The 25,533-nt window shown below is 35.8% G+C and overlaps 1 protein-coding gene across 3 annotated transcripts in view; it reads right to left on the bottom strand.

Moving 5' to 3' along the window:
* Positions 1-18,245, bottom strand: part of TINAG (tubulointerstitial nephritis antigen) — an 80,770-nt gene extending 62,525 nt beyond the window's left edge. The window contains exons 1-4 of one of the 3 annotated variants that reach the window (XM_045543776.1): positions 17,748-18,245; positions 5,983-6,046; positions 5,229-5,318; positions 343-457 (exon numbers count right to left, since the gene is read on the bottom strand). In XM_045543776.1, the coding sequence (XP_045399732.1) occupies positions 343-457; positions 5,229-5,318; positions 5,983-6,046; positions 17,748-18,102 (624 nt within the window). In that variant the 5' untranslated portion in view covers positions 18,103-18,245. Of the gene's footprint in view, positions 1-342; positions 462-5,228; positions 5,319-5,982; positions 6,047-17,747 lie in introns of all 3 variants that reach the window. The other 2 variants (XM_045543778.1, XM_045543777.1) reach the window with 2 other exon arrangements.
* Between the last annotated feature and the right edge of the window lie 7,288 nt (positions 18,246-25,533).

The raw sequence follows: 25,533 nt of genomic DNA, 5'->3' as shown, positions 1-25,533 counted from the left end.
TAGTTAAAGAAAAAAAAAGAACCAGGACTTGCTGAAGCTTTGACACACAGAACACCCAACAATCAGAAATTTACATTTCTGTGAACTCATTAGCAATGTAAATGTGAATTCAGTCATTCTTAAAGAAAAGGATGTCTAATTGATAATAGTGAACTTTCAAAGCCCACACAAGACTTTTAAGGGATGTAACAACCATTTTGTGAAAAGATTTTTGGATTTATATGACAAAATTATGACTCTGCATGCTCAAAACTCATTAGTTATTTAAAAATTACTTTAAAAGCACATAGGAACACACCTATACAAATACATACACATACATGAATCAGCATAAACACTTACTGTCATTTCATTCATGCTCAGAAGCGTGGGACTAGGTGGCAAGGTGCCCAGGCGATGTTTGAAACCATCTTCTAAAGTCATTCCCCAGAATTGGCTATAGTTCTGTGCTGTCCAACTGCCTTACAAATGGAAGAGAAAAATGTGTATAGGTTATGTGATATCACTTTCATAAGCACATTATCATTTATATTTCTGAAATTATTCAGCAGCAAATCTCACAAAATGGAAACTATTGCTATAGTCTAGTTATTCTTTATATATGATTACCTTAATAATCAAGGCTATGAAACACTCTTCCTAAATTAGGTCCATTTCAATTATTTCAATGACTCATACGAGGATCATAAGGCCATATCAATATAGACTAAAACATATGAAATCTTTACATATTCTAAAAGGGTTAAGTGGTAATAAGGCTAATATATGCAGTTTCCTTTAAATGCCATTTAGTGAATTTTAGAGAGATGCTTGACTATACAGAAATGTACTTATAAATTAAATAATCTATTTTCTTTATAATTTAGATTTGAAAAGAAGTTGATCGGGTAAAAAGAAGCATCCATGACAAATTGAGAACAAAATAATTATACTTTAAAACAATTACAACGGTGTTAATCAATTGGATATTAAAATATGCTATCTTATATTAAATGAGTTAATTTGTGTTAAATGCTCAATAATCTATAATAATATAAGGTCAACTGATGTGAAATTAGGTAACAATAAGTGCATATTTTTCTAGAGACACACTTTTTGTTCTTACATAGGAAAAGAAACTTTGTTTTCAAAATTTAATATTGAAATTTGAAGACAAGAAAAATTCCTTAAGAGATAATAGTAAATGAAAAATGAGAAAGAGGAAAGAAATTTAATTGTTGCTTTTTTGAATTATCTACAACTTGAGGGCAATATATCTTCAGTACTTAAGTCAAACCTAAACTTTATCATGTGTTATGTTTATCACCAAAATTGTTTATAATATGCTAGGCTCTTAGGCATGATTGAAAATTCAACTCAATTTTCAATAATTTGCCTGGCAAGTTAACACTTTTCTTTAATATGATCTTTTGTAAAATATTTAGCAACTTTCAGCTACAATTTAAATTGTAATCTCTATTACCCAAGGAATTTCAATAAGGAAACCTCTGAATATATTAGACATTATAGCATAACTCAAGAGACTAACAGGACTTGTCTTGGTCAAAATTGTGAAATCAGTAAAATATGTTTTTGGTGGCCTATGCTAGTAGTTTTCAAACACAGGTCAAAGGCATAGGTCATTTAATTAAGCACTCAATTTAGTAAGCAGGGATGAGCACTTTAAAAAAATAAAAGAGAGGGTAAGATATAAAATAGTAGAGTTTATTGCAATAGTGAGGTAAGTACTGTTTTTCTTTCTCTCCCCCTGACTCCAATGTGTGTGCGTATGTGTATGTACTGGAAAACAAAGTAAAATGTATGTTTTACTGTGAGTTATGCTCAAAAAAGTGTGAAAAGCACTACTAGCCTATACCATCCTCCTTGACCTAGACTTATAACTTTCCTTTTAATACAATTTATCATTTATTGAACTTTTGTAGTTTATCCTATTCTCTGATAAACACTGGAAGCATAGATATGAATACATTTTTCTACACTCAAGAAGCTCATACCCTAACAAAGACTAAAAAGGTAAAAATGACTTCAATGCGTGTCGTTTGTTAGCAGTAGGTCAAAATATGATCAGAGTAGAAGATCACACATAGCTCTGCCTGAAGGAGTTGGCACATTGTTTACAGAAAGTGAATTCTGGAAACATGAGAATGAGTTTGGGAGCCAGAGGTGAAAAGAAGACAGCATTTATTCTAAACAAAGGCACCTAAAGCAAAGCATGCATGTTTGAAACTGGGTGGCACCTTTAGGGAATGGCAGATAAGTTAAATGCTTAAACTATGAGAGGGGACAGGGACACAGGGGCTGAAAAAAAGGTGTAAACCATGAGTTAGTAAAGAAGCCAGGGAGTTATTTATGCTAAGGAGGATAATTATATTCCGTAAGCAATGGAGTACCATTGAGGATCTCTGGAAACAGAGAGACAAGGAAGGTCATTTCAAGCTAGGCCAGATGAACATGCTAGAGTATAGCCTGTTCTATTTATTTCCTGGAGGAAATAAATACCTGAGAGAAACTTTGCATATGGGACTTAGCAAGACTTGATGACTGAGAGTGAAAAGGAAGGAAAAAAGTCAAACTAACTTCAAATTTTCTGGCTTGGTTGGCCAGATGGAGGGAGATGCCCATAGCCAAGGATGGGTAGACGTTCATCCCTTCAGTGTGGGGTTTTCTGATTTTCAGAAACTTGTGAGGAATCAAGGCAAACTTATCCAGTAAACTAGATTTTGGGTTTATAAGAAAAATCGAGTGTCAATGCGTTAGATTAAAAATGGCCATAAATTATTTGCAGCACTTTCCATCAAGAAGTCTATTTCTCTGACCTTTGAATGTGCACTGGCCCTGCAACTTGCTTTGCACAACAGAAAGCAGTGGAATTGATGCCGGGCATCTATCAAGTGTAAGCCTCCAAAGAGGACTTATGCAGCTTCCACTTATTCCCCATTAGAAGTATTATGATGAGATGCAGCCAAGGCTGGCCTGCTGGAGATGCACCAGCACCAACCACCAGACATGGGAATAGGCCATCCCAGACAATTCAGTCCCAGTTGAGGCTCTAGATGTCTAGAAACACATCCATAACCCCCGAAGAGACCGGCCAGAAAGCCTCAGCTGAGTCCATTCCAAATTGCTGTTGTGAACAAATGAAAAGCTTGTGGTTTTAAACTGCTAAATTCTGGAATGGTTTTGTTACACAGCAGCAGATAACTGAAACAGTTATGTATCTCCCTTTATGCCACTAACTTGCTTATTATTACTTATGTCACTAATTTGGCACTTATCTTCTGCCCTATCATTGAGAATCCTTTTTTAAAGGTATGACATGTTGGCTCCTCAACAAGATGGTAACTTCCTTTAAGACAGAAATTATTCATTTGTAACCTCAGCAACACCACAAGTGGAACACGTTTTATTAATATCAATTGGTTGCACTGAAAAATTATATAGAGAATAAAAAGGCACTGAAGTACATGATGTAGAATGAATGAAGACTTGGATCTAAAATACTGCCAAGATGCAGGAAAGAAATATTTTCAAGCAAAGGTTATATACTTGTATGTAGGCTATTTCTAAGAGCACTTAATAAATATTGAATCATATATTATGAAAACAATTTGGGCATCATGAAGAAAGAATAGCTCTGAATTAGAACTTTCTTTTAAATTCAAGGATTTTCTCCCTTTTTTCCCCTGGTAAATAGCTTTAGTTTTATTTCTTTTCTTCATAGTTTGTTCCTTTTACTTAACTTTATTCTTTGATCTGTGTATGTCTCCCTTTCCCCCAATTATACTTCATTTTCCACTCTTTTAAAGTCAAGTAATGTTCTAATGTTTGCTACTAAAATGCAAAGCTCATGCCTCTCAACTAGTCCCAGAGCTCAAAATACACAAGTGATGGAAAGAAAGTTCTTCTTGCCAAGGAAGGCAGCATTTCCGACAACTTCTGTACTCAAGTATACTTTCTTATGTTTTAGACCTTGGTCTCTCATGTATTCTGTAACAGTGCTTACAGTTTCTTGGAAATGTGTGCTAATTAGGTCCAGCAATTGAATCCTTTTAGGAACCCGATTCAGATAATTTCTCAAGATGACACATACTCTCATGTTCTTTGAGTGATTTAAATACAATTTAGCCACAGAAAATTATAATTGGTTTTCCCTAGAAATACTTAAAATGTCGTCAAGTTATCTCCTAAAATATTGGTTACACATACACGCACGCACAGAGGAATTGAGAATGGTTTAAGAATATTAATGTCAACAGATGTGACTTTCTATATTTTCTGACTTCCAAGAAAATATTTTGGATACATTGAAATTCAGTGTCTCCACTGTGCTGGGAAACATAACATCTGTTTGTGGAAGGAAATGGTATTGCTATTTTAAAAAATTACATCTCAAGATTATTTCATTTTTCTAGTTGCTTGATAGTAGATCTTCTCATGTGAAGTCTTTTGCGGAATGTGGAAGATGTTATCAAGGGTATACACAGATTTGATCAATGGTGGTGAAGAAATCCTGAGGCAGATACCAGCCAGTCTATTTATCTTTCTCTCAGTTCTACAAAGAAAGCTGGTGTTGGGTGCCTACATCCTAATTCCTTTATGTATGCAGACATGCCAGCTAATTTATGAATCCGTAGAAGAGCACAGGTATTTCCAATGTTTAAGTGTCAATCATCCCCATTTTTAGTTTGCTAGCAAAGCAAAGTGGCTCCACCTGTCTTTTGACTCGACTGTGAGTAAAATTGGCTAGCTATCAGTCATTTCAGTGAAGTTTTCTAGATTGACTTGTTATTTGGGGGATCCTCAAGACACTCTCCTTTTAATGTCAGATTCTACCCAGAGTGACTAAGCACGTGATTGGCTTGGTCGGGACAGCAGCAGAGGCAAAGATGGTTAGCATAAATAAATCAATTTTGCTGACTTCCTGATTTTGCCTAAATACTTATCCAAAGTAAAGCTCCCTCCACTCTGTTTACCTACACCATGACATTGCTCTCTCCTAGATGATTTATGACTATGTGCTAAATTTCTTTTTCCTTTGTGCATTTTAATTTTCAACTACTTACTGTTTACTTTTGCATTCCAATTTTACTTGTTTTCTATCTCCTTTCCCATATCTCTCCCATTCTCGCTTTTTAAATAATGACCATTTTTAGACAGTCAATACATTGTTTAAAACCTGAGGAATAAATGAGTGTGCCAAGAAGCATATAGAACAAGATTTCTCTCACCCATAGTCTCGTTTATTGATGTTTTCAATTAATTCTGGACGAACAAGGCATACATGCTGGGAACATTTCCATTGCTGTCCTGAGCATGTGCTGCAAAGATACAACAATTACAAAAGTGGTGTGGCCTTTATGGGGTGTATTTGAAAATTAGTAATACTCGTTGCACATTGTTAAGGCATAAAACATAATTTTTAAAATTAATGATAGCCATATGGCTATTTGATTCTCGGCAAAAATACATCATAAAACATACATTAGTCACCCCTCAATATGCTCTTATCCTCTGCTGCAGGCAATTAATAAATGATATGATCACATATTCATTGAAGTTCGAAAACATAAGACAATTTGGACAGTAGATTAATATACTTGTATTTGGACATTTTCTGCAGGCTAATCCTCTTAAAGTACCATGTTTTTATATACAGTTATTGTGCTTAAAAAAATACAATTTGCCTGTAGTATATCAGACTGTTTGTAATTAAGAGGTATATTTAATGCAGGCCTACTGTATGAAAAGTTTCAGTATCAAGAACATCAAACTCAAGCATTAAAAGATATATTCATGATTAAATTTTTGACAGTCATTAAAGTTAAATATGCTTATAAAAAGTTACAAATATGTGATGTTTTATGACATATGATTCTGCCTATATGTATTTAAATGTATGTTTTGTTTCACAAATATTCCTTTTATTTGAAGAAAACATACACAGACAGTAGAATTCAGTTAAGTGCCACTTAAATTCATTACCAGGAGTTGCAGTTTTCTTTAATTACTGATCCTTCATCATAATGATGGCCATCTCTGAAGCAACCTGTTGACATAACATATAAACAAACAAAAATTCTAAACTGAGTGATAAAGTCCATTTACATAACAAGTAATCTAAAATTGTGGTTAGTTTTTCAAATATACAAAAATATTTGGTGCCAATCTGATAGAAGTACACATCTGGTGTATGTCAAGGTTCATACATGGAATTCTGGGCTTATTCCATCAGCTTTTATCTTTAAACTGCATGTTATGTTCCAACAGAAAGGATTTGTAAAGCACTAAAACCAGATTGCCAGGAAATTAATCATTCAAAAAATAATTAATGTTTCTAAATAGATAAGCAACATAATAGTATTTGAATCAATTTATGGCATTTCACATTAAAAAACTAATCAAGTCTCTTAAGTGATTGTAATTAATTGGATATGACTAGAACAAATAGCTCATAGCTTTGGACCAAAATACAAAGTCAATTCATTGAATTTACTTTACAAAGATAAATTCTATTCCTTTTCTTCAGGATTTGGATCAGGAGAAAAATTCATGAAATAAACAAGATTGTAGCTATTTGTCTTCCAAATCCAAATGTTTCTCAACTACTAACTGAAACTAGTTGTAAAGTAGTTTAGTAGATGATATAAACTACTCAAAAGAGATGAATAGTGAATTATCATGTGAAAGACATCAGTCAGATATGGTAAAAATAGTAGCCTGATTATGAATTAAATCCCTTTTGAAAATATAACCTATCAAATTTCAAATTAACATTGAATTAGCAAAAGGGACTTTACTTTATCTAATGAAATTTTTTTGACAGAACACATAATTGATATATCACATCCATGACCTTGAATTAAACAAAATGAATTTTAATTTTTTATTCATAAAATCATAGGGGAAAATACACCTTTAGAAAACATTCCAAGGGACCTGGTTTAACTTCTAGTCACAATGTCACATAAGCCACTTATGAAATTAGCTATCCTTTGATTTTCCAAAAATTGTTTCATAGGACACATTTCACAGCTGCCCCTCCCCTATATATGCTATGCTTCATAGTTTAATATTGTTTACTGAATTACGTTTTTATGTGTTTACATCTATTCATTCCTTTCCCATGGATTTTTGGCACTTCCCAATCATGGGATGAGAGAAGGAAACCACCTATCTCCTGACCTCAGGCTTCCTAATGCAGCAAACCCAGGAGACAGGGGAGATTTAACTTTAAATCAAATTCAGAGTTATCATTGCTACATAAAATTAGGCACTTTTAATAACTGAATTGACAACATGTTTGTAACTTAAAGAAACCCTAGAAGTTTTTATTACCTAGAAGTAACAGAAAAGTCATGGGATGATCCAAGTTTTTATTCAAAGGCAAGGGGAGTAGTTCCCTGATCATTCTTAAAGGGAGAGTGGGGAATAAAAATAAAACTGATTTTTTATCGTACCTCATGAATCTTGAATATTCAACATGCAAGTTAACATGGATAAAGGGAACAGAAGTCAGAAAGGTCCTAAAGGACAAAAGACTGTCCCTTCTCTAACTTGTACTCCAGCCAATAATTTTAAAGTCAAGAGAATGTTATTACTAGATGCACCCCAAATGATTAGCACTAAATCTCATGTTAACAAAAACTCCATTTCTTGGTCATTCTTTCCTAATATCAAGTCAGAAAGCATTCCAAGGGACCTGGTTTAACTTCCAGTATCAAGTCAGAGTGAACTATGAGACTCTATGTTCGCTTTAAGCTCACTTGAGAATTGGTCTCTTGAGCAAAAGCCATATCAGTTACATCTGCCCCTGGTTGAAGTGCTAACACAGTTAAGCATCAGCTTCTGTAAATACTGAGACACATTCACTCACTCCTTTGCTGCACTCCTTTCCAACGCCAATGTGTCCCTCCTTCTCCGCAAGGCATTTAGAAGAGATCTTTTAAAATATACATCGTGCCACTTTCTACTTAAAAATCTCCATGTTGTTTCCTATCAAATTTAGAATAAAATCAAACTTGTTACCTGACCTATATATAAGGCCTTACCCAAAATGTCTCTGCCCTAATCTCTGCCCTTGTCACTCCTGTTGAGCCCGCTGGGATGGAGGTTTGCAGAAAAATGAAGGATTAGCATAATAGTAGTGAGGAGAGAGAGAAGTGGATGGATATACTTTGGGGATAAAACAAATGGGATTCACTTATGGATTGAGTTTGGGGAATGAGGAAACAAAGGAATCAAGGATGTGTCATCAGGACTTTGGCTTGAGCAATACAGGGGCGATAAAGCTATCACTGAAATAAGAAACGTGCTTTTTCAAGAAATCAAGAGTTCTGGTTTGCATATTGTAGATTTAGATTAAATCTAGGCTAGATATCCTAATGGAGATGTCAAGTAGACAGTAGTTTATGGAAGACCAGAGTTAAGTCAAGGGCAGGGCATGAATTTGGGGGATAACAGCATATACATATAATTTTTAAAACCAGAAACTAAATAAAAGTTATGTAGACAGTGTACATAGGTAAGAGAAAGTGATCCAGGACTGAGCTCAAAACACTCCAGCTGACAACATTCAGAAAAAGAAACCTGGAAGGAGTGGCCTGTGAGGAGGCAGGGAATTCAGGAGGGGGTGGTGTTATGAAAAGCGGGCCAGGAAGGTATTTCATACACACGAGATGGTCAGCTATGGGCAGTATTGCTGGGAGACCAAGAACAAAAAAGCAGACATCTGAATACTACATTTGGTAATGTGAGAGTTGCCAGTACCCCTGCCAAGAGAGATTTCACTGAAGTAACAGAGAGTGACATCCTGTAGGAATGGGTTGTTGAGAGACTTGGAAGTAAGGAAGCCAGATTTTTCTTTCAGATATTTTGCCAGGAAAGGGAAGAAGGAAATGGGACGGTAGCTGGTTAAGGACATGAAGTCAAAGGAGACCTTTTTTTTAACTTTGGAGAGACAAAAACATATCTTGTAAATTGATGGTCAATCAGGAGAGAAGGGAAAAAGTGATGCTGAGAGAAAGAGACAAAAAGAGAGAGAGAGAACTGTAAGGGTGAAGATCTTGAGAAGACAAGAGAAGATGGGATTCAGAGCTCAAGATAGGGAATAGCTTCAATGTTAGCTGCAACCCAGATGGAGGTAGGCTGAAAACTGTGATGGTGGAGAGATGAGAGAATTCCTGTTTGGTAGCTTATTTCCTAGTTACATATGTCTGAAGAACCTCAGGGTAAGTAAGTAAATTGGATACAAACATAGCATCTTGACCAAAAAATAAGAAGAAGAATAAAATAAAACAAAACAAAAATTAATGACTGCTGAAATTAAGGGAGTTTTGTAACTTTAGCAGTCTTTAATGCAAAATTAAGCAAATCATATATTTAGAGAGTGAAATTGTTGGTCTTATTCATTGAGGAAAAATGATCATATGATATCTGTAATTTATTGTAAAATACTTCATCACAGTGTGTTATAAAAGTCTGTGCTGGTCTGTACCTCTCTGCAGGAAAGGCAGCTGCTTGCTCTAATCAGGAATCCACACCCCAGGGGTGGTCAGTAACATTCATTCTGAAAGGCCAGACTTCAGGGCACCTGCTACAAGTACTTTCATTATCCATATTGGACCAACACGAGAGGATTAGTATAATAAATGTCAGAATTGGGCTTTCCTTGGTAAAATCAGTGGCTTGTTAATCAGCATACTGGAGATAAGTAATCAGCTGTCCTTGGTTAAATTAATAGTGCTTAATTTATGTTTAGCTAAAATATTTCAAAGTCACGTCTCACTCTTGTACAGTTTATATGTATCTCCTATGGTCATAAACCTGTACTCTTAGACCTGGGACCCCAGGATTCATCTATGTCCTGTGTCCTTTGTCCAGCCGTCTGGGTAGGAAGATTTGTCATTCCCTGATACCCACTGTAAGGGTAACAGAGTCCTACCTCTGTAATATTATCATATGTACCTCCAATAAATTTTTCATGCAATGTACATATGGGAACACCTAAAAAGCCAGGAAGTTGAGACTTCATAAAGCTTACAGAAGTTGTATGAATTAGTTTGTGTCATATTTTTGTAACTGTCAGTATGTGTGGCAGAGTTTGGACTCTGATTTATCTTCATTATAATATGGTTAAGGAGGTTGTGAAGGAGTAAATAACCCTTATCCAATTCAGACATGTCAGTGGCTTACATACATTTTTTTTACCAATGCAAACATATTGTACATAATCAAATTAACTTAAGTCTGTTCACAACAGATGGTATACTAGAGTCTTTCCTTAATATCTGCTACACCAAAAGATTATGTCTAGAAAATCCACTCTGGCTGTTTCAAACTCCGTCAGGGATTTTCCGTATCTGACATTTGAAGTTCTCCAGTAACTGCATGTTACTTTCAGATATGGGTAAAAGAAAAACAGAGAAGGAAGATATTTACCAATATACTCGACTTCCAATTTATACAAAAGGGACATATTTTTTAATCCTTAAGATAAAGTACACAGTTTCAAGTCATTGATTTAAAGAGTTCTTAGTACAAGCACAATAAAAAGAATTAGACAATACCACATAACTAGATCCTTGAAAAATAATATCTAATAGGTCAGCAAATGAAAAGCATAGCATCTCAAAGGAAAGTTCTTTTATTCATGAAAAAATAGTACAAATAAAATACCATTGTCTTTTTATTTTAGTTAATTTTCCACATTTTTAAATGTTGTGTGGAACTCTTTTCAAGCAGCTACTTTCAAAAGCAAGAGAAAACAAAAGAAAAAAATTATCTTTGTGAGAGCAATTATAGTCCCATGTGAACTTTTTGCCACTAAATAAAATGATTAATTGCTTCCCTCTATAATGAATGGAGTAAAACCTATATCTGGAACGTAAGTTCTACCTAAAATATGGCCCTAAATTAGTCTTAACAAAATTCTAGTTGTCAAGCAAAAGTGAATATTGAAGAAGTAGCAACTTCTTTTTTGAATGGGCTATATTTCTCAAATAAGAAAATCTCAAATACATTTTAGCACATTAAAAACACTACAGCCTATACTATGATACTAAGACTCAAGCTAATATTAAATTGATAAAAGAGCTTTCAAAAAAGTGCAGACATCTAGATAGTCACTGTGTTTTTAGATTATTCTACGTTCTTGATTTTTGGCAGAGACTACTGATTGTTCCCAATATCATTTCCTACTATTTTTTTGGTAGCAGAACCCCATTCACAGCTAGGAACATTAATATTAACACACCACTGAGCAAAACAAAACAAAACAAAATAAAACAAAACTTTGGTGCTCAGCCTCTCTCCACGGTTGGCATGGCCATGCAATTATGTTTTGTCGAAAGAGATAGGAGCAGAGGTGCTCTTCTCTTCTGTAGAATGTCTCCTTCAAACGTGGAAACCATACCCGCCTTTCTCAGTTTTATTGAGTGAGTCTCAAATACGATTTTTGGAGCAGAAGGAGCCAAACTGGACCCTGAATACAAGGCCCTATTCTAGCAATGCTGGAGCAGAAAGCTAGATGGAACTTGGTCTCTAATGACATAGTGAATCCAGCCAAAATATCCTATGTGTTAAAAATGTGTATGTTAACTAGAGTTGTCATCAATCTGATACAATTTTATCTGGTACAGAGTATTTATTAAATAGGTATTAACCATTGTAATGTACTCAACTTTCCAGTTGAGATTGTAGAGTAATAGTATTGTCCATACTCAATCCGCATGTGGCGTATTACTCACTTGCAATGGTTTCTAATTTTTTCACATACTTAAGTCTTCTTACCCACATAGAGCATAAGTTTCTAGAGGCCTAGGACTTTAAAAGACTCTTTTCTTATCAGTCTCAAGGCTTACCACAATGATGGATATCTAATAAGCTTTAAATACTATCAATTACTCCGGTTAAGGTGCCAACTTCCAAAAGAATGTAAGAATTGCTCATTGAAACTATGGATAAACAATAATACTTTACAAATACCTTTTAAAACTACTTGATGTAGGAAAAATTGTACTTTTGAAAATATTTTTACTCTTTAGAATCATGTAGGAATAAAATTAATATTTAATTTAACAAAGAATTTGACAAAATAAAAATTCTCTAGGTCGCAATTCAATCCAAATTCAACCAGTATTTACTAAGCAACTCCCTCTTCATGGCCTTGTAATTTTTACACAATAAATAAGCCACCATACTTACTCTCAAGAAGTTTTCTACATAATTGATATAAAGTAATTATCCTATTAAACAGGTGAAATGAAAGAATACATAAGTTAATACCCAAAAGGTGCTTAGAATAGTTGGCTCCATGGTTAAGTACCAATAAATCTTAGCTTGTAGGAGGGAGGAATAGTAGGTTCAGTAAGCCAGTAAAAAGCATGCTACTCGGAGTATGCTACAGAGAGGTCTACTAATTAAGCATCTATAGTGTGCAAGGAATTTCCCTTGACTGCAAGGCCCAATCTTGTCACTATTAGAAACTGCACTTCAAACAAGAATATGATCCCCAACTAATCCTAGGCATAGGGCTCTTTATGATGCCTTATATATTATCATCATGTTACTGATATATATTATTTTCATGTTATTTAACTTCACCAATTTTTTCAATGATCATACTAATATGACAAAATAGAGCAGTTCAACCAAAATACACCTTTGATTTGCTTACATTTTCAAGGAAATCCCCTTATTTCAAACCCAAAATAAATATGACAGTAAGTGGCCTAGGATATCCCCATACAGTTGTGCAAGTTGTATATTGAACAACAATGAGGAACGCCATTGACAGAAACTACAGAAAGACTGACCTCTGGCAGAAAATGAGAGAAAGTGGGTTAGAGAGAAAATAGCAAGGGGTGGGGTTTGTGGCAAAATGGAAAATACATGTATTACCAAAAGGTGACATCCCCAACTTATTTCCAGCTGATGGTTGTCATGTAAGACCCAGGGACCCTGAATTGCCAGATCTTGCAACTTTTCAAGAGTAGCTAAAAGTCTGGACTTTTAAATGTTTCTAATTCTTATTAATGCTATTTCCTGTTGGTTTTATTTTTCTATGTAGATTATCATATTGTCTGCAAATAATAAGGGTTTTATCTCTTTTCTTCAGCATGTTTCATTTTAATTTTTTCTCTTAAAGCGTTAACAAGGAACTCCTTGTTAAGTACTAGCAAATATAATAGACATCCATGTTTTGTTACTAGTCTTAAAAGAAATACATCTACAATTTTTCCATTATGTATGCTTACTTTGGGGTTTAAGTGTGGAAATCTTTACCGTGATAAAGAAATCCATTTTCATTTCTAATAAGAGGGTTGAGAAAAGTTGCCAGATAGTATACGAACTTTCATGAATAAATAGCATTTATCTACAACAATAATAACCAACTATAATATGATGTTTATAAAAAATATGCAATTCAAAATAAATCTTAAAGTATCCAGGTATAAACAAAGAGTATATAAGACCACTATGGAGAAAAAATATTAAATCTATTTAAGGACATTTTTAAAAATCAAAGTAAGTGGAGAGATATACTATACTCTTGGATGAAATGTCTTCATATTACATAGTTCAATTATTTTCAAATAAAATCTATAAATTTTACATAATTATAATCAAAATTTTAGCTGGAGTTTTTGAGGAATTAGATAAACTTATTCAAAATCTGTTATGGAAGATTAAATGTCTACATGTAATCGGTCAACCTTGAAAAAGGAGGACAAATAAGTTATAAGTTGACTTACTGTGCCAGATGTTAAGACATATTAAAAGGCTATAGGTAGAAAAAAGTAAGTCATGGGAAGAAGAAAGCCAAATACTTAAGCAGTGTATGAGAAGAAGCTCTAACCCATTAGGAATCAGAGAAATGCAAATGAAAATGACAATGAAATCATATTTTAGTGGCCATATAAGTAAAAGTAACAAAGCTGTATAATACCAAGTGTTAAAGATCTGGGGTAAATGGGTTTTTAAATAGTTCCTGGGGGACTATAAACTGATGCAGTTCCTGAGAGTCATCTGGAAGGACTTAAATTAAATGAATGCATACCCTGGACCCAGCAATCCCAGTCTCGTCTATAAAAAGATATTCATGAGGCTGTTCATCATGGACTTCTTTATATTAGCAGAGAACTGAAGGCAACCGAGGTGTCCACCCACCATGGAGGGAACAGGTAGGTAAATGAGATGAGGGAACATCACAGAGAACTGAGCATCAGCCAAAAGCCATAGACTAGGCATACATTTGGAGACATGCGCAGATACTTAAAACATGATGCTGTCTGAAAAAGGAAGAAACAGAATAAGGTCTCTAGCATAATATGGTCTATATAAATTAAATATTCAAACACAAAAACCAAGACTACATGCTTCAAAATGGTACGTAAAAATAAAACAAGGGCAGATTAGCTATAGAGAAAGATGCAAATGGATCATAGACATCAAAGGAAAGAAAGGAAGAAAAAAGAAGAGAAGGAAGAAAGAAAGGAGAGAGGACGGAAGAAAGGATAAAAGAAGGAAGGAAAGAAGAAAACAAGGGAGGGAAGGGAAAGAAATCCATAAATAAGACAGAAGCCTTTATGGACCAGTGATAATAGTGTGCCCTGAATAGACTTTAATTTACCCAAGCCTCTCTGCCCAGAGATGGGAAGAAAAAAAATCTAACATTTAATTTTTTAAAAAATACTGTCTATATGGGTCAAACAAACCACATATTCAGACTGACAGGATGCCTGTTTGAGACCTCTAACACGTAAGCCTCTTAGATTGACAGCCAAGACTCTCCCTGATCTAATCCTTCTTTACATTTTTTCCCACCTACCTAATTAATGAAGTCAAAACATACAGTTTCTTATAAACTCATTCTGCACATACTACATTCTCAGCTACTCAAACCTATTCCCCCTAATCTTATCCCCTAAATAACACACAATCATCTTTTATGACTCAGTTATAACGTCCTAAGTTCCACCATATTGAGTACATGTCTCCCATAGCTCTTGCCTCATTTTACCTAAATTATCTCCTATGTCTCTTTCTTATCTATAAAGTTCTCAAGAGCAAGACCATGTCTTAGGAAGTTTCTACTTTTACCCCACATAGCAGTAGTCTACACTGCTACACAACTAGCCCAAGCAGCTCTCTTTGCTCATCCTCCAGTACTGCTCAAAGTGTACCATAGACCAGCTCAGGCCTGAGAAATATTTGCTACTGGTCTATGAAGAATTAAGTATGAAAAGTAAGAGCAGATGTATAGAAACTTTCATAGCAAGTTGATGTCCCCATTTTAGCACATGATTTTTATTTTGCAGAAGTATTGCCATGAGAGATTGAAAAGATAAAAAGGTATAAAAAGGTAGACATTCACCACCACAACTTAAGAAGCACATTCTAGCCCACTCCAATCCTCTACTACCTTATTTTCTACTTTTACTTTTCCTACCACCAAGTCTGTCTTTCAGCATGATTTTTAAAAAATGAAAATGTAACTTCTCTACCCCAGCACCAGCTATGTAATTTGTGGGGCCAAGTGGAAAATTAAAATGTGGGGCTGTTTTTCAAAAATGATTAAGAATGCCAAGATAAGGCAGGGCCCGGTGGCTCACGCCTGTAATCCTAGCACTCTGGGAGGACGAGGTGGGAGGATCGCTCGAGGTCAGGAGTTTGAGACCAGCCTGAGCAAGAGTGAGACACTGTCTCTACTAAAAATAGAAAGAAATTAGCTGGACAACTAAAAATATATAGAGAAAATATTATCTGGGTATGGTGGTGCATGCCTGTAGTCCCAGCTATTCAAGAGGCTGAGGCAGGAGGATCACTTGAGCCCAGGAGTTTGAGGTTGCTGTGAGCTAGGCTGACACCACGGCATTCACTCTAGCCTGGGCAACAAAGTGAGACTCTGTCTCAAAAAAAAAAAAAATGTCAAGATAGCAACATCAGAGCATTAAACCAAGCATGGGACTCTTCTGAGCACAGGGTCCTTTGTGACTGCACTGGCAGCACATACAAGAAGCCAGCCCTAATCCTACTTAATGTCTTTCCATGAGTCCTCACAACAAAATCAACTGCCAAGTCCCTAACATGGCCTGTGAGGTGTGACATAATATGACCTCTACCCACTTCTCAAAGCTTATCTCACATTCTCCCTAGCCCTCCAGACACAGTGGCTTCTTCCAGTGGGTTCTTCCAGGTCCTGGGCCATTCCAGCCTCCTCACTCAGGTCTGCAACACTCTTCTGTCACCTCATTCCTCAAGTCTCAGCTCAAATTCTTCCCTGACTGACCCTCCCACCCAGGCTAATGTTATAGTATTTTACGTATCAATGTTATATTCTGTTACACTTTCTCACAGCACCCTAAATGTTTCCTTCAGAGAATTTATCACAATTTGCAATTGTACAGCAAATTTGTTAAATATCTTCCACCCCTCTCCCACAGCTTGACTGTGATTTTCACATTAATAAGACCTTGTCTTTTTTCTTTCTCTGTTGTTGCCCCAGCACCAAGCACAATGCCTGGCACAGCAGAAATACTCAGGAATAATTTTTGATGAATGACTAGATCTCCCATTTCTGCTATAGTATCTTCCAACTTGTGGGATTAACTAAATATTTGCTGAACTGTTTATTGGTAAAATGAAAAGGCCTAGAATAAATGGCAATTCTGTGGAAAATTTTAAATAATACATATGTGTTTTAAAGAAACATTTCCTTAATTATACAAACATTAAGATGATATTATTGAGAATGAGGGCAATGGTATCTGGATTTTTGAATGAGATATGGATTTTGAAATAAAGATTCCAAGTGCCTAGTTTATCCTAAATTCTCTTCTAACTGTAATTTCTAGTCCTTATCATTCATTTACAGTCGTGTGACAGACCTCTGATTAGCCCTGAATTTCTGCTGAGGAAATTTGATAAAATGGGAGACAGAAAAATAACGCCTCATCTAAATGTAGTTGTAGAGTTTTGTTTTGTTGTTTTTGTTCCAGAGCTTGGTTATATCAATTATTCAAAGTCAATAGCCATCCTCCTATAAGTAGACCAATATAAGAAACACACCATTCTCCTTATGTTATATTTATCCACTCAACCTTAGAGTTTTCAACTCCTCTATATGAAGCCCTTCTTTCTTCTTGATTATTTTAAAAGTCCCAGACTGGCGAAACGAAACAAAAAATGGACATGAAAAATCTATTTGGTATTACTTAGGCAGGAATGGTAACTGACTTTACTTTGATTTTGCCCTGGTTTTAATGGCATCAATATACCACATATTCTAATGCTAGGGGCTCCATTAGCCCCACAAAATAATAAGTAAACTTGCAGATGATCAGGCTTAGAACTTTCATGAGAGTCTCTAAGAGGTTACACTCAAAAAGCCTTGAGAGTCCTGATGTCAATACATTTGGAAGGAAGGAGGAAGGAAGGAAGGGAGGGAGGGAGGGAGGGAAGAGAAGAGTTTTAAATAATCCTTACATAAGCTGAATGAGTGTTCAAAGCAGAATCTAGACCCGTACTGAGGCTGTCAGATCAGAACTTTCCTGAAGGTCCTGGTATGACACAGGCACCCTGCATCCAAACCAAAGCACTTCAGCAATGCAAAAAAAATTATCTTAGCAATCATAATAATCATTTTCATTTCATGGAAAGAAGGGGAAAAAAAAGAAGAAAAAGAGACAGTTTTTCAGCTTTTGTTGTTATGAACTAGGATGATACTTAAACACATTCCCAAAGCCTACCTTCTGGATACCAGGGCTGTGTGTGAGCAGGCCATTCTTTCTCTTCATGGCAAAAGGATTTGTAATCAGGACAGCAATCAGAATTTTCCCTTTCACAGAATTTATCACAGTAACACAATGCATTCACCTCATAGAACTGAGTGACACAGCCATCATCTCTGTCTTCACAACAACCAAAATTTCTACAGTATTGCCCTTGGAAAATGGCTCTTTTGAATCGAGTACCTTCCAACATGTTGTGATTCCTAGCGAAATAAGCTCCTAGGTCAACTTCTCTTTGAGAGAAATACTGCCTCTCCATCCAAATTTCTGTAGTAAAGTAAGATAAGATCAAGATCTTATATCCGGTCCACATTCTCTGGATGTCGGGTACAGCTCCCACCTTCTGTTATATCCAATACCCTTGGCCTTGGGGCCTTCTCCTTCAAGCTTGAATTCTAACCACCAAAACACCCCAGCCTGAACCCTGAAACTGATCCTTTACTTGAACTGAGTATATGTCTTGCAGTTAAACATTAATCAAGAATTTCAATGTTTGCCCAAGTGTTAGAAATAGATGATTATTATTCCTCGAGTTAAAAATTTATAATATTTCATATAAAGTAAAAACTTTGCGTCATCAAAATATCTGCATAAAATCTTATACACAGAGATACATTGAATATTGCTTGTCCCTTAAAAAAAAAATCTAGATTCTTAAATCAAAAACCTCCCTGGAATATATATGGCCCAAATTATGGCTGCAATAACTACTGGCAAGGTGTAGGAAATTCAAAAGTCAAAAACACAATTATTCATTTCACCTATTTCCACTGCAACTGAAATCCAGGCTCTCGCCAGGCTGCCTCCCAGGATCTGTCATATCAATAACAGTTGCTGTAAATCATGCCTGGTCACACACGGGCTTGATTTCCCATCTGTACTCCATTTACCAACCAGAAGTATCTTCATTTCAAGGCTTAGTGGAGCCTAATTCATCTGGAAATTCCCTGAGGGTGACCTTAGTTCTCTCCACCTGAGTCCCTACTTAGCCTCAATGTGGAAACCTTCAGTGGAAAGGCAGTTTACAGTCAAGAAGAGTCAACACACAGTGCTAACAAGCAGTGGGGAGAAAGAGTTGGAAAGGAAACTCAAAGGTCAAGATGTCTTTAGTGTTTCTGTGGAGCTGTGCATTTACTGTGGGCTTTGCTATACTGTGTTTATCCATTAACTGCAGTAACTCCCTTTGGATTAAGGATAAGTAACCAGCAGACGATGATTCAGCAAGAGTGTCTTAGTGGACCAGTGAAAAAGACCTGTCTTGGCAATCAGAAAACCTGGACTCTGGTCCCCAAGCTACTGTTTAATTGCCTCTGTGACCCTGAGTTCACCATTTACTTCTCTGATCCTCAGTTATTTTTCTATAAAATGAGGGTCTTCTTCTCCAAAGCTATTTCATAATTTTGACCCTTCGACTTGTTCCCTGACCTTGCTCCATGTTCTACTCAACTCACACCTTTATATCTTTATTGTGTTGCTTTCTTCTGGCATCTTCCTCTTGGGCTGTAAACCAGTGTTAGTCTCTCTCTCTTCTTTAAATTCTATATCATCTTGGTGTAACTATTCATAATACCCTTGTCTTTTCAATCCAATACCTACCGGTTCCACTTCTGCACTATCTACCGAGTCACTAAACTGCAAAGTATTGTCTACATTCCCGCCTGCGTATGCCGATGACCTCTTCACATCCAATTCCCATGGACCTGTTTCCATCCTTATCACACGTGTATCTTCTGCAGCATTCAAAGAGGGTAGATTTTAAAAGTGCTCACCAAAAAAGAAAGAAAGAAAGGAAGACATAAAGAGAGAGAGAGAGTAATAGAGGGAGAAGAAAGAGAAAATGGAAACTATGTGAGGTGATCTATATGTGCACAAGCTTGATTGTGCTGATTATTTCACAATGTATATGTACATCAAAACACCAAGTTGTATACTTTAAGTATATACAATATGTCTTCTATGCTTTCATTCTCTCCCGATTTTTGTCCCATTCTTCATAATGTCCCTAATTTATCTTCTCACTCTTGGACTCAGTTCTTTCCCTTCCCAATCAATGATCATTTGAAATATGCTTTCACTAACTTTTTCAACCCTTTCCCTTGCCTAGTCCTCATACTTAATCTTAACCTTAAACTTCCAATCCTGAATCAACATAAAAGCCATGGGCTATAAGACCCTATCCAAGGACCCCCAATCTTGTTATCTCTCTGATGTTAATTTATAGCATTTTACCCCATGCTTATATTAGTCCAGTCATCACACAAGGTTTCTTGCCATTCCTCAGACATGGAAGGGACACTCCTGTCTTAGCACCTTCACACTTACTGTCCCATCTTCCTGGAACATCCTTTCCCAGATATCCCACATGGCTTCATCTCTTTCTTGTCTTTTCTTTTTAATGACACCTTCTCAAAGAGGTCTTTCCTACAGTCCCTAACTGAAATGAAAACTTTTCTTCTACCCTACCTAGCACTCCTTATTTTCATTCTTTGTACTTACCACTAATATACCATAATTTTATTCATTGGTCTTGTATATTTTATGCATTTCCCCTCCAGAAGGTAAGCTCTACAAGGTCAGAGAATTTTTTTCTATTCTGTTAATTGTTTAATCTCCAGCTCCTAGAACAGTGTACGAGCTGGAGATAAAACATAGTAGGCTCTCAATACATATTAAGTCACTAAATGAATCAATCCTGCAACTTTCATTTTTAACCTTGTACCTTCTCTACTGAGTACTACTATAAACGATGTACTATACCATATGATTGGTGCTAACATGAATTTTGGGTTTTTTTTCTTAGTTGCTCTCTTAAGTGTTGCTCATATTTCTTTAATTTGTCTTTGCTTTCCCTTACTGATTATTACAAATCTCCTTGCTTTTCTAATTCATGTCCTTGCTTTCTAGAAATGAACTTCTCCCAAAGGTTGCCAAGAAAACAAAGATACCAACTGTTAATCCCACATTCTCCTGTCATCAAACTCATTAACCTGTCTACATTTGCAGCCATCTTTTCATCTTCCTTCCAGACTCATAAGATAAGATCTCATACTGTTCCCAGATAATTCTTTCATTTATGATTTTTAGTCTGCCCTCTTATTATCCTTACCTCTTAGTTCTCATACATCTTCAGCCTCTCTCTGTCATCCAATTCCTTCAGTTCATTAGTAGGATTGCAGCAGAGACTGTTGTCCCCCCAACCCATATTCCCACCATCCTTACTATTTTGGTACAAATGACTGGAACTCCAACTATGTGAAGTATTTACTGGGCAGAGCTAACTTCCACCCCCCTCCCAACCCACAGCATAACAAGCCAGAAGTATTGAAGAATTAACACACTCCCCCAGCCCAGAAGCAGATTTTATTTCATTTATTTTTAATAGACAATTAAATATTGTATAATTTATGCCATACAAGTTGGTGTTTCAAAATATGTATATATACATTGTGGAATGGCCAAATGAAACTAATAGAAATATTCATTACCTCACATACTTATCTTTTTTTTTTTTTTTTTGGTCAGAATACTTAAAATCTACTCTCTTAACAATTTTTGAGTACACTATACAGTTGTCCCTTGGTATCCGTGGAGGATTGGTTCTAGGACCTGATGCAGATACCCAAATCTGTGGATGTTCAAGTCCCTTGTATAAAACAGTGTAGTATTTGCATAATAACCTACCACACATCCTCTTGTATACTTTAAATGATCTCTAGATTACTTATAATACCTAACACAATGCAAATATTACATAAATAGTTATTATACTATATTGCTTTTTATTTGTATTATTGCTGTATTGTTATTTTTATTGGCTTTGTTTTTCAAATATTTTCAATCCAAGGTTGAATCCATAGATGTGAAACCAATGGATATGGAGAGCTGACTGTATATTGTTATTAACGATAGTCTCCGTAATGTACAACAGATCTCTTGAACTTATTTTTCCTGTCAAACTGAAATTTTTCATCCTTTGAGAAACATCTCTCCAATCCCCTCATTCCCCAGACCCTGATAACCACCATTCTACTGTCTCCTTCTATGAGTTCAATTATTTTAGATTCTACATATAAGTGAGGTCATGCAGTATGTGTCTTTCTCTGCCTGGCTTATCTCATTTAACATAATGTCCTCCAGGTTCATCCGTGTTGTTGCAAATGACAGAATTTTCTTCTTTTTCAAGGCTAAATTGTGTGTAAAGAACACATTTTTTAATCCATTCATCCATCAACAGACACTTAGATTGATTCCATGTCTTGCTTTTTGTGAATAATGCTACAATAAACCTAGGAGTGCAGATATCTCTTCAACATACTAATTTCATATCCTTTGAATATATATCAAGTAATAGGATTGCTGGATCATATGGCAGTTCTATCTTTAACTTTTTGAGGACCCTCCATACTATTTTCTATAATGGCTGTACATTCCCACCAACAGTGTAAAATTCCCTTTTCTCCAAATCCTCCCCAGCACTTGTTATCCTTTGTCCTTTTGATAATAACCATTCTAACAATAGTGAGGTGATATTTCATTACATTTTTAATTTGAATTTCCTTGATGATTAGAAATGTTGAACATTTTTTCATGTATCTGTTGGCCATTTGGTGTCTTTTCTTTTGAGAAATGTCTGTTGAGGAGTTTTTTGACTATTTTTTAATAGAGCTGTTTTCTCGCTATCCAGTTAGTTGTTTGAGGGTTTTTAAAAGTATATTTTGGATATTATACTAATAATAAGGAATTTTAACTCTTTATCAGTTGTATTATTTGTAAATATATTCTCTCAACCCACAGGTTATCTCTTCATTCTGTTGATTGTTTTCTTGGTCATGCAGAAAATTTTTAGCTTGATATAATTTCATTTGTCTATTTTTGCTTTTGTTGCCTGTGCTTTTGGGGCCATATCCAAAAGGTCATTGTTCAGACCAATGTCATGGAGCTTTTGGAACCAGCCTTTAAATATTCCCTAAAGGAGTTGGCATACAAGAACCTCTCTCCCTCTATCCTTGGATGGGCTATCTCTGACATCCACATCAACATAGCCCATATCCTGATGTAAGAATGGGAACTCTGTAGTGAGAGGGATTGACAAGGATGCCCTAACCCATGTGTTTATAGCACATGGTTAAATACTTCATTTTACCAGTGTCTGGTAAGTGTATCTACTGATTATAGTATCTTGCTTTAACCTTTTAAATTGACAAAAGCTTTTAAAAATCCCTGCAAAAACAAGCAAAAAATCTTCATATTGAAAGTGACATATTTGTCACAAATTCTACTACTAATGTATTTCTTTAAAGCAGTGGTTCTCAAAAGGGGATGATTTTGCCTCTCAGAATAAGTTTAGCAGGTCTGGAGACAGTTTTATTGTCCTGACTGGGGAGATGCTATTGGCGGCTAGCAGGTAGAAGATAGGGATGCTCCTAAACATCCTAGAAGGCACAGGACAGAACGCACACCAAAAAATTGTCTAGCCCAAAATGGCAATAATATCATTGTTGATAAACCCTGATTTAGACACATCAAAAAAGTTCACAAGATGGACCTCCAACAAGTGGCTGGTTTGAGATATTAGCTAACGATAGCAGTACATATACATGGGGATGCTCCTTTAAAAATTTTGGGTGCAGTGCATGTATGGCTAGAAAGGTTAGAGTCCACCGTGCCACACCCTCCCCAAGCTTAACCCAAAAGCCCCTTAAATGAGGTACAATTTAGGTAAGAAGAAAAGTGCTGTAGTCCCTCTTCTTATAATTATTCTTACTACATCCATTGCGCAAGGAACAATGGGGGAAATCAGCAGCTTTCTGATTTTACCTTGAGAAGAATGAGGTTTACCAAATAACCTCACTGAAACATGATTTTAGCTAGAAGCTGTGAAAATGGACAGTGGAGCTTGTCATCATGTTTACAATTGGCACTTCCAGGTATATTTAAATATGCAAAATGTAAACTTGAAAGAGGTAATATCACCTCCTACCAAAACCACTTTCCCTGATCTATAGTTTTGTTGTGACATGATATAGTTCCTTTTTCAATGTACTTCAAAGTATTCTAAGAGATAGAGACAGAGACAGAAATATATATAGAGAGAGAGAGAGAAAGGAGAGAGAACAGGAAGGTGAGCTTGCTGAAAACAATTAATTTAGCTGGTTGGCTTAAATCTTAATACTAAAGATTTAATATTTTGAATTATGGAGTCTGCAAAAATTTTCTTTGGTAGTAAATATTCTTTGGTGAGATCGCTTGAGTAATATTAACTTACCTTTGAGGGTTGGAGTTTGATCCCTTCATCTTGACCAGAGATCTAGTATGATCTTGGAAGGTGATAAGGACTGGTGGGGATAGCAAAGAAGGGGTAGGGAGAAACTTGCTGAAAACCCAGCACTTTTTCCTCACACATTGGGCCATCAATTAATTATTTGAAGCTACCTTCTTCTATTTCTACTTCATTCTGTTCGTTCAAATTTTATAATAAGGAATTTCAATAAGACTAAAGAAAATTTTTTGACTACAAGATGCATTTGTCTTTGGGTTAAGCTGCTGAAAGAGACTGGAGGATTTTACACATAATTACCATATCTGCCAGTATATAGACATGTATATGTGTACATCATATGGAAGGTATATTTGTGTATTTGTGTGTGTGTGTGTAATCTCATATGACCCTTGCAACAGTCTGTGATGGCAAACAGTATAGCTATTATCCCTATTTTAGGTATTAGAAATGCAGGATCGAGGCTCCAGTGACTGAGCAAGGTGACATGGCCAATGAGGACTGTTAAACACCAAGCTCAGTGAGCACTTCCCTGGCCCATCCTGCCTTTCTGTCTACATATTCACCTGGCCCTTCTGTCTGAAGTCTGGACTTAGCCCATGATATTATTTGGATAATCTTTCCAAATCCTTTTCCAACCCAGGGATTCCTGAGATGGAAGGAGTATGGGGAAGGGGATGGGAGGTGGGGGTAGAAATTCAGGGAAGAATCATGGGGTTTTCCACTGATTGGTTGTATATTATAAAAACACGCAAGTGAAACACCTCTCTTCTATGGAAGTTTACCAATTAATGTAGATTTGGTCTCTAATTATATATTGCAGAGAAAATTGAAAGGAAAATTAAAAACTTAACAGATCCATGAAATGGAAAAGAGGACTTTGTAAAAGCTTATCAACTGACAATAGCAGAAGATGCTGGGCCCAGGTCCAGACTTTTGGAAATTTTGCTCAAGGCCTTCTAACCTCTCATTACAAGTGAACAGGTACTTTGGGCTCCACTTTCCTCTTGGTTTTTTTTTGTTTTTTTTTTTTTTACTTTTCTTGCAAAAGCAATTTCAACATCTTTTTCCATTTCTTATTTCTCCACAGAGAACTGCATGATATCGTGATTTATGTAGTGTGCATTCGTAGATTAAGACAGCCTGGAGAGGATATTTGGCCTAAATAATCAAGCACCAAAGAAAACTTCTAATGGGCCAAGACTATGCATCCATTTGAGCCTGGAAGGAAGAGAAAAAGAGGCCCTAACAAAAGCCTCATTTCACTTTCCACCCTATCTCCACTCTGGTTCAAGGGCCTCCTATGGAGATTGTGTTGCCAATTCTTTGTCTCCATGTAGACTGGGGAGGAGCTATTCAAACTTCATAATGACAAAACCCCAAAAGAAACCAAAAAAGGGAAAAACATGAAGGAAAATGCATGAAGGCAAAGAGGGTAGCAAAAGACTACATTGGAAAAGAGCTAAC

This window comes from Lemur catta, chromosome 2 (assembly GCF_020740605.2).
Source record: "Lemur catta isolate mLemCat1 chromosome 2, mLemCat1.pri, whole genome shotgun sequence".
NCBI lineage: Eukaryota > Metazoa > Chordata > Mammalia > Primates > Lemuridae > Lemur > Lemur catta.
The sequence above is the reverse complement of the archived record's forward strand: the minus strand, read 5'-3'. Positions and strand labels throughout refer to the sequence as shown.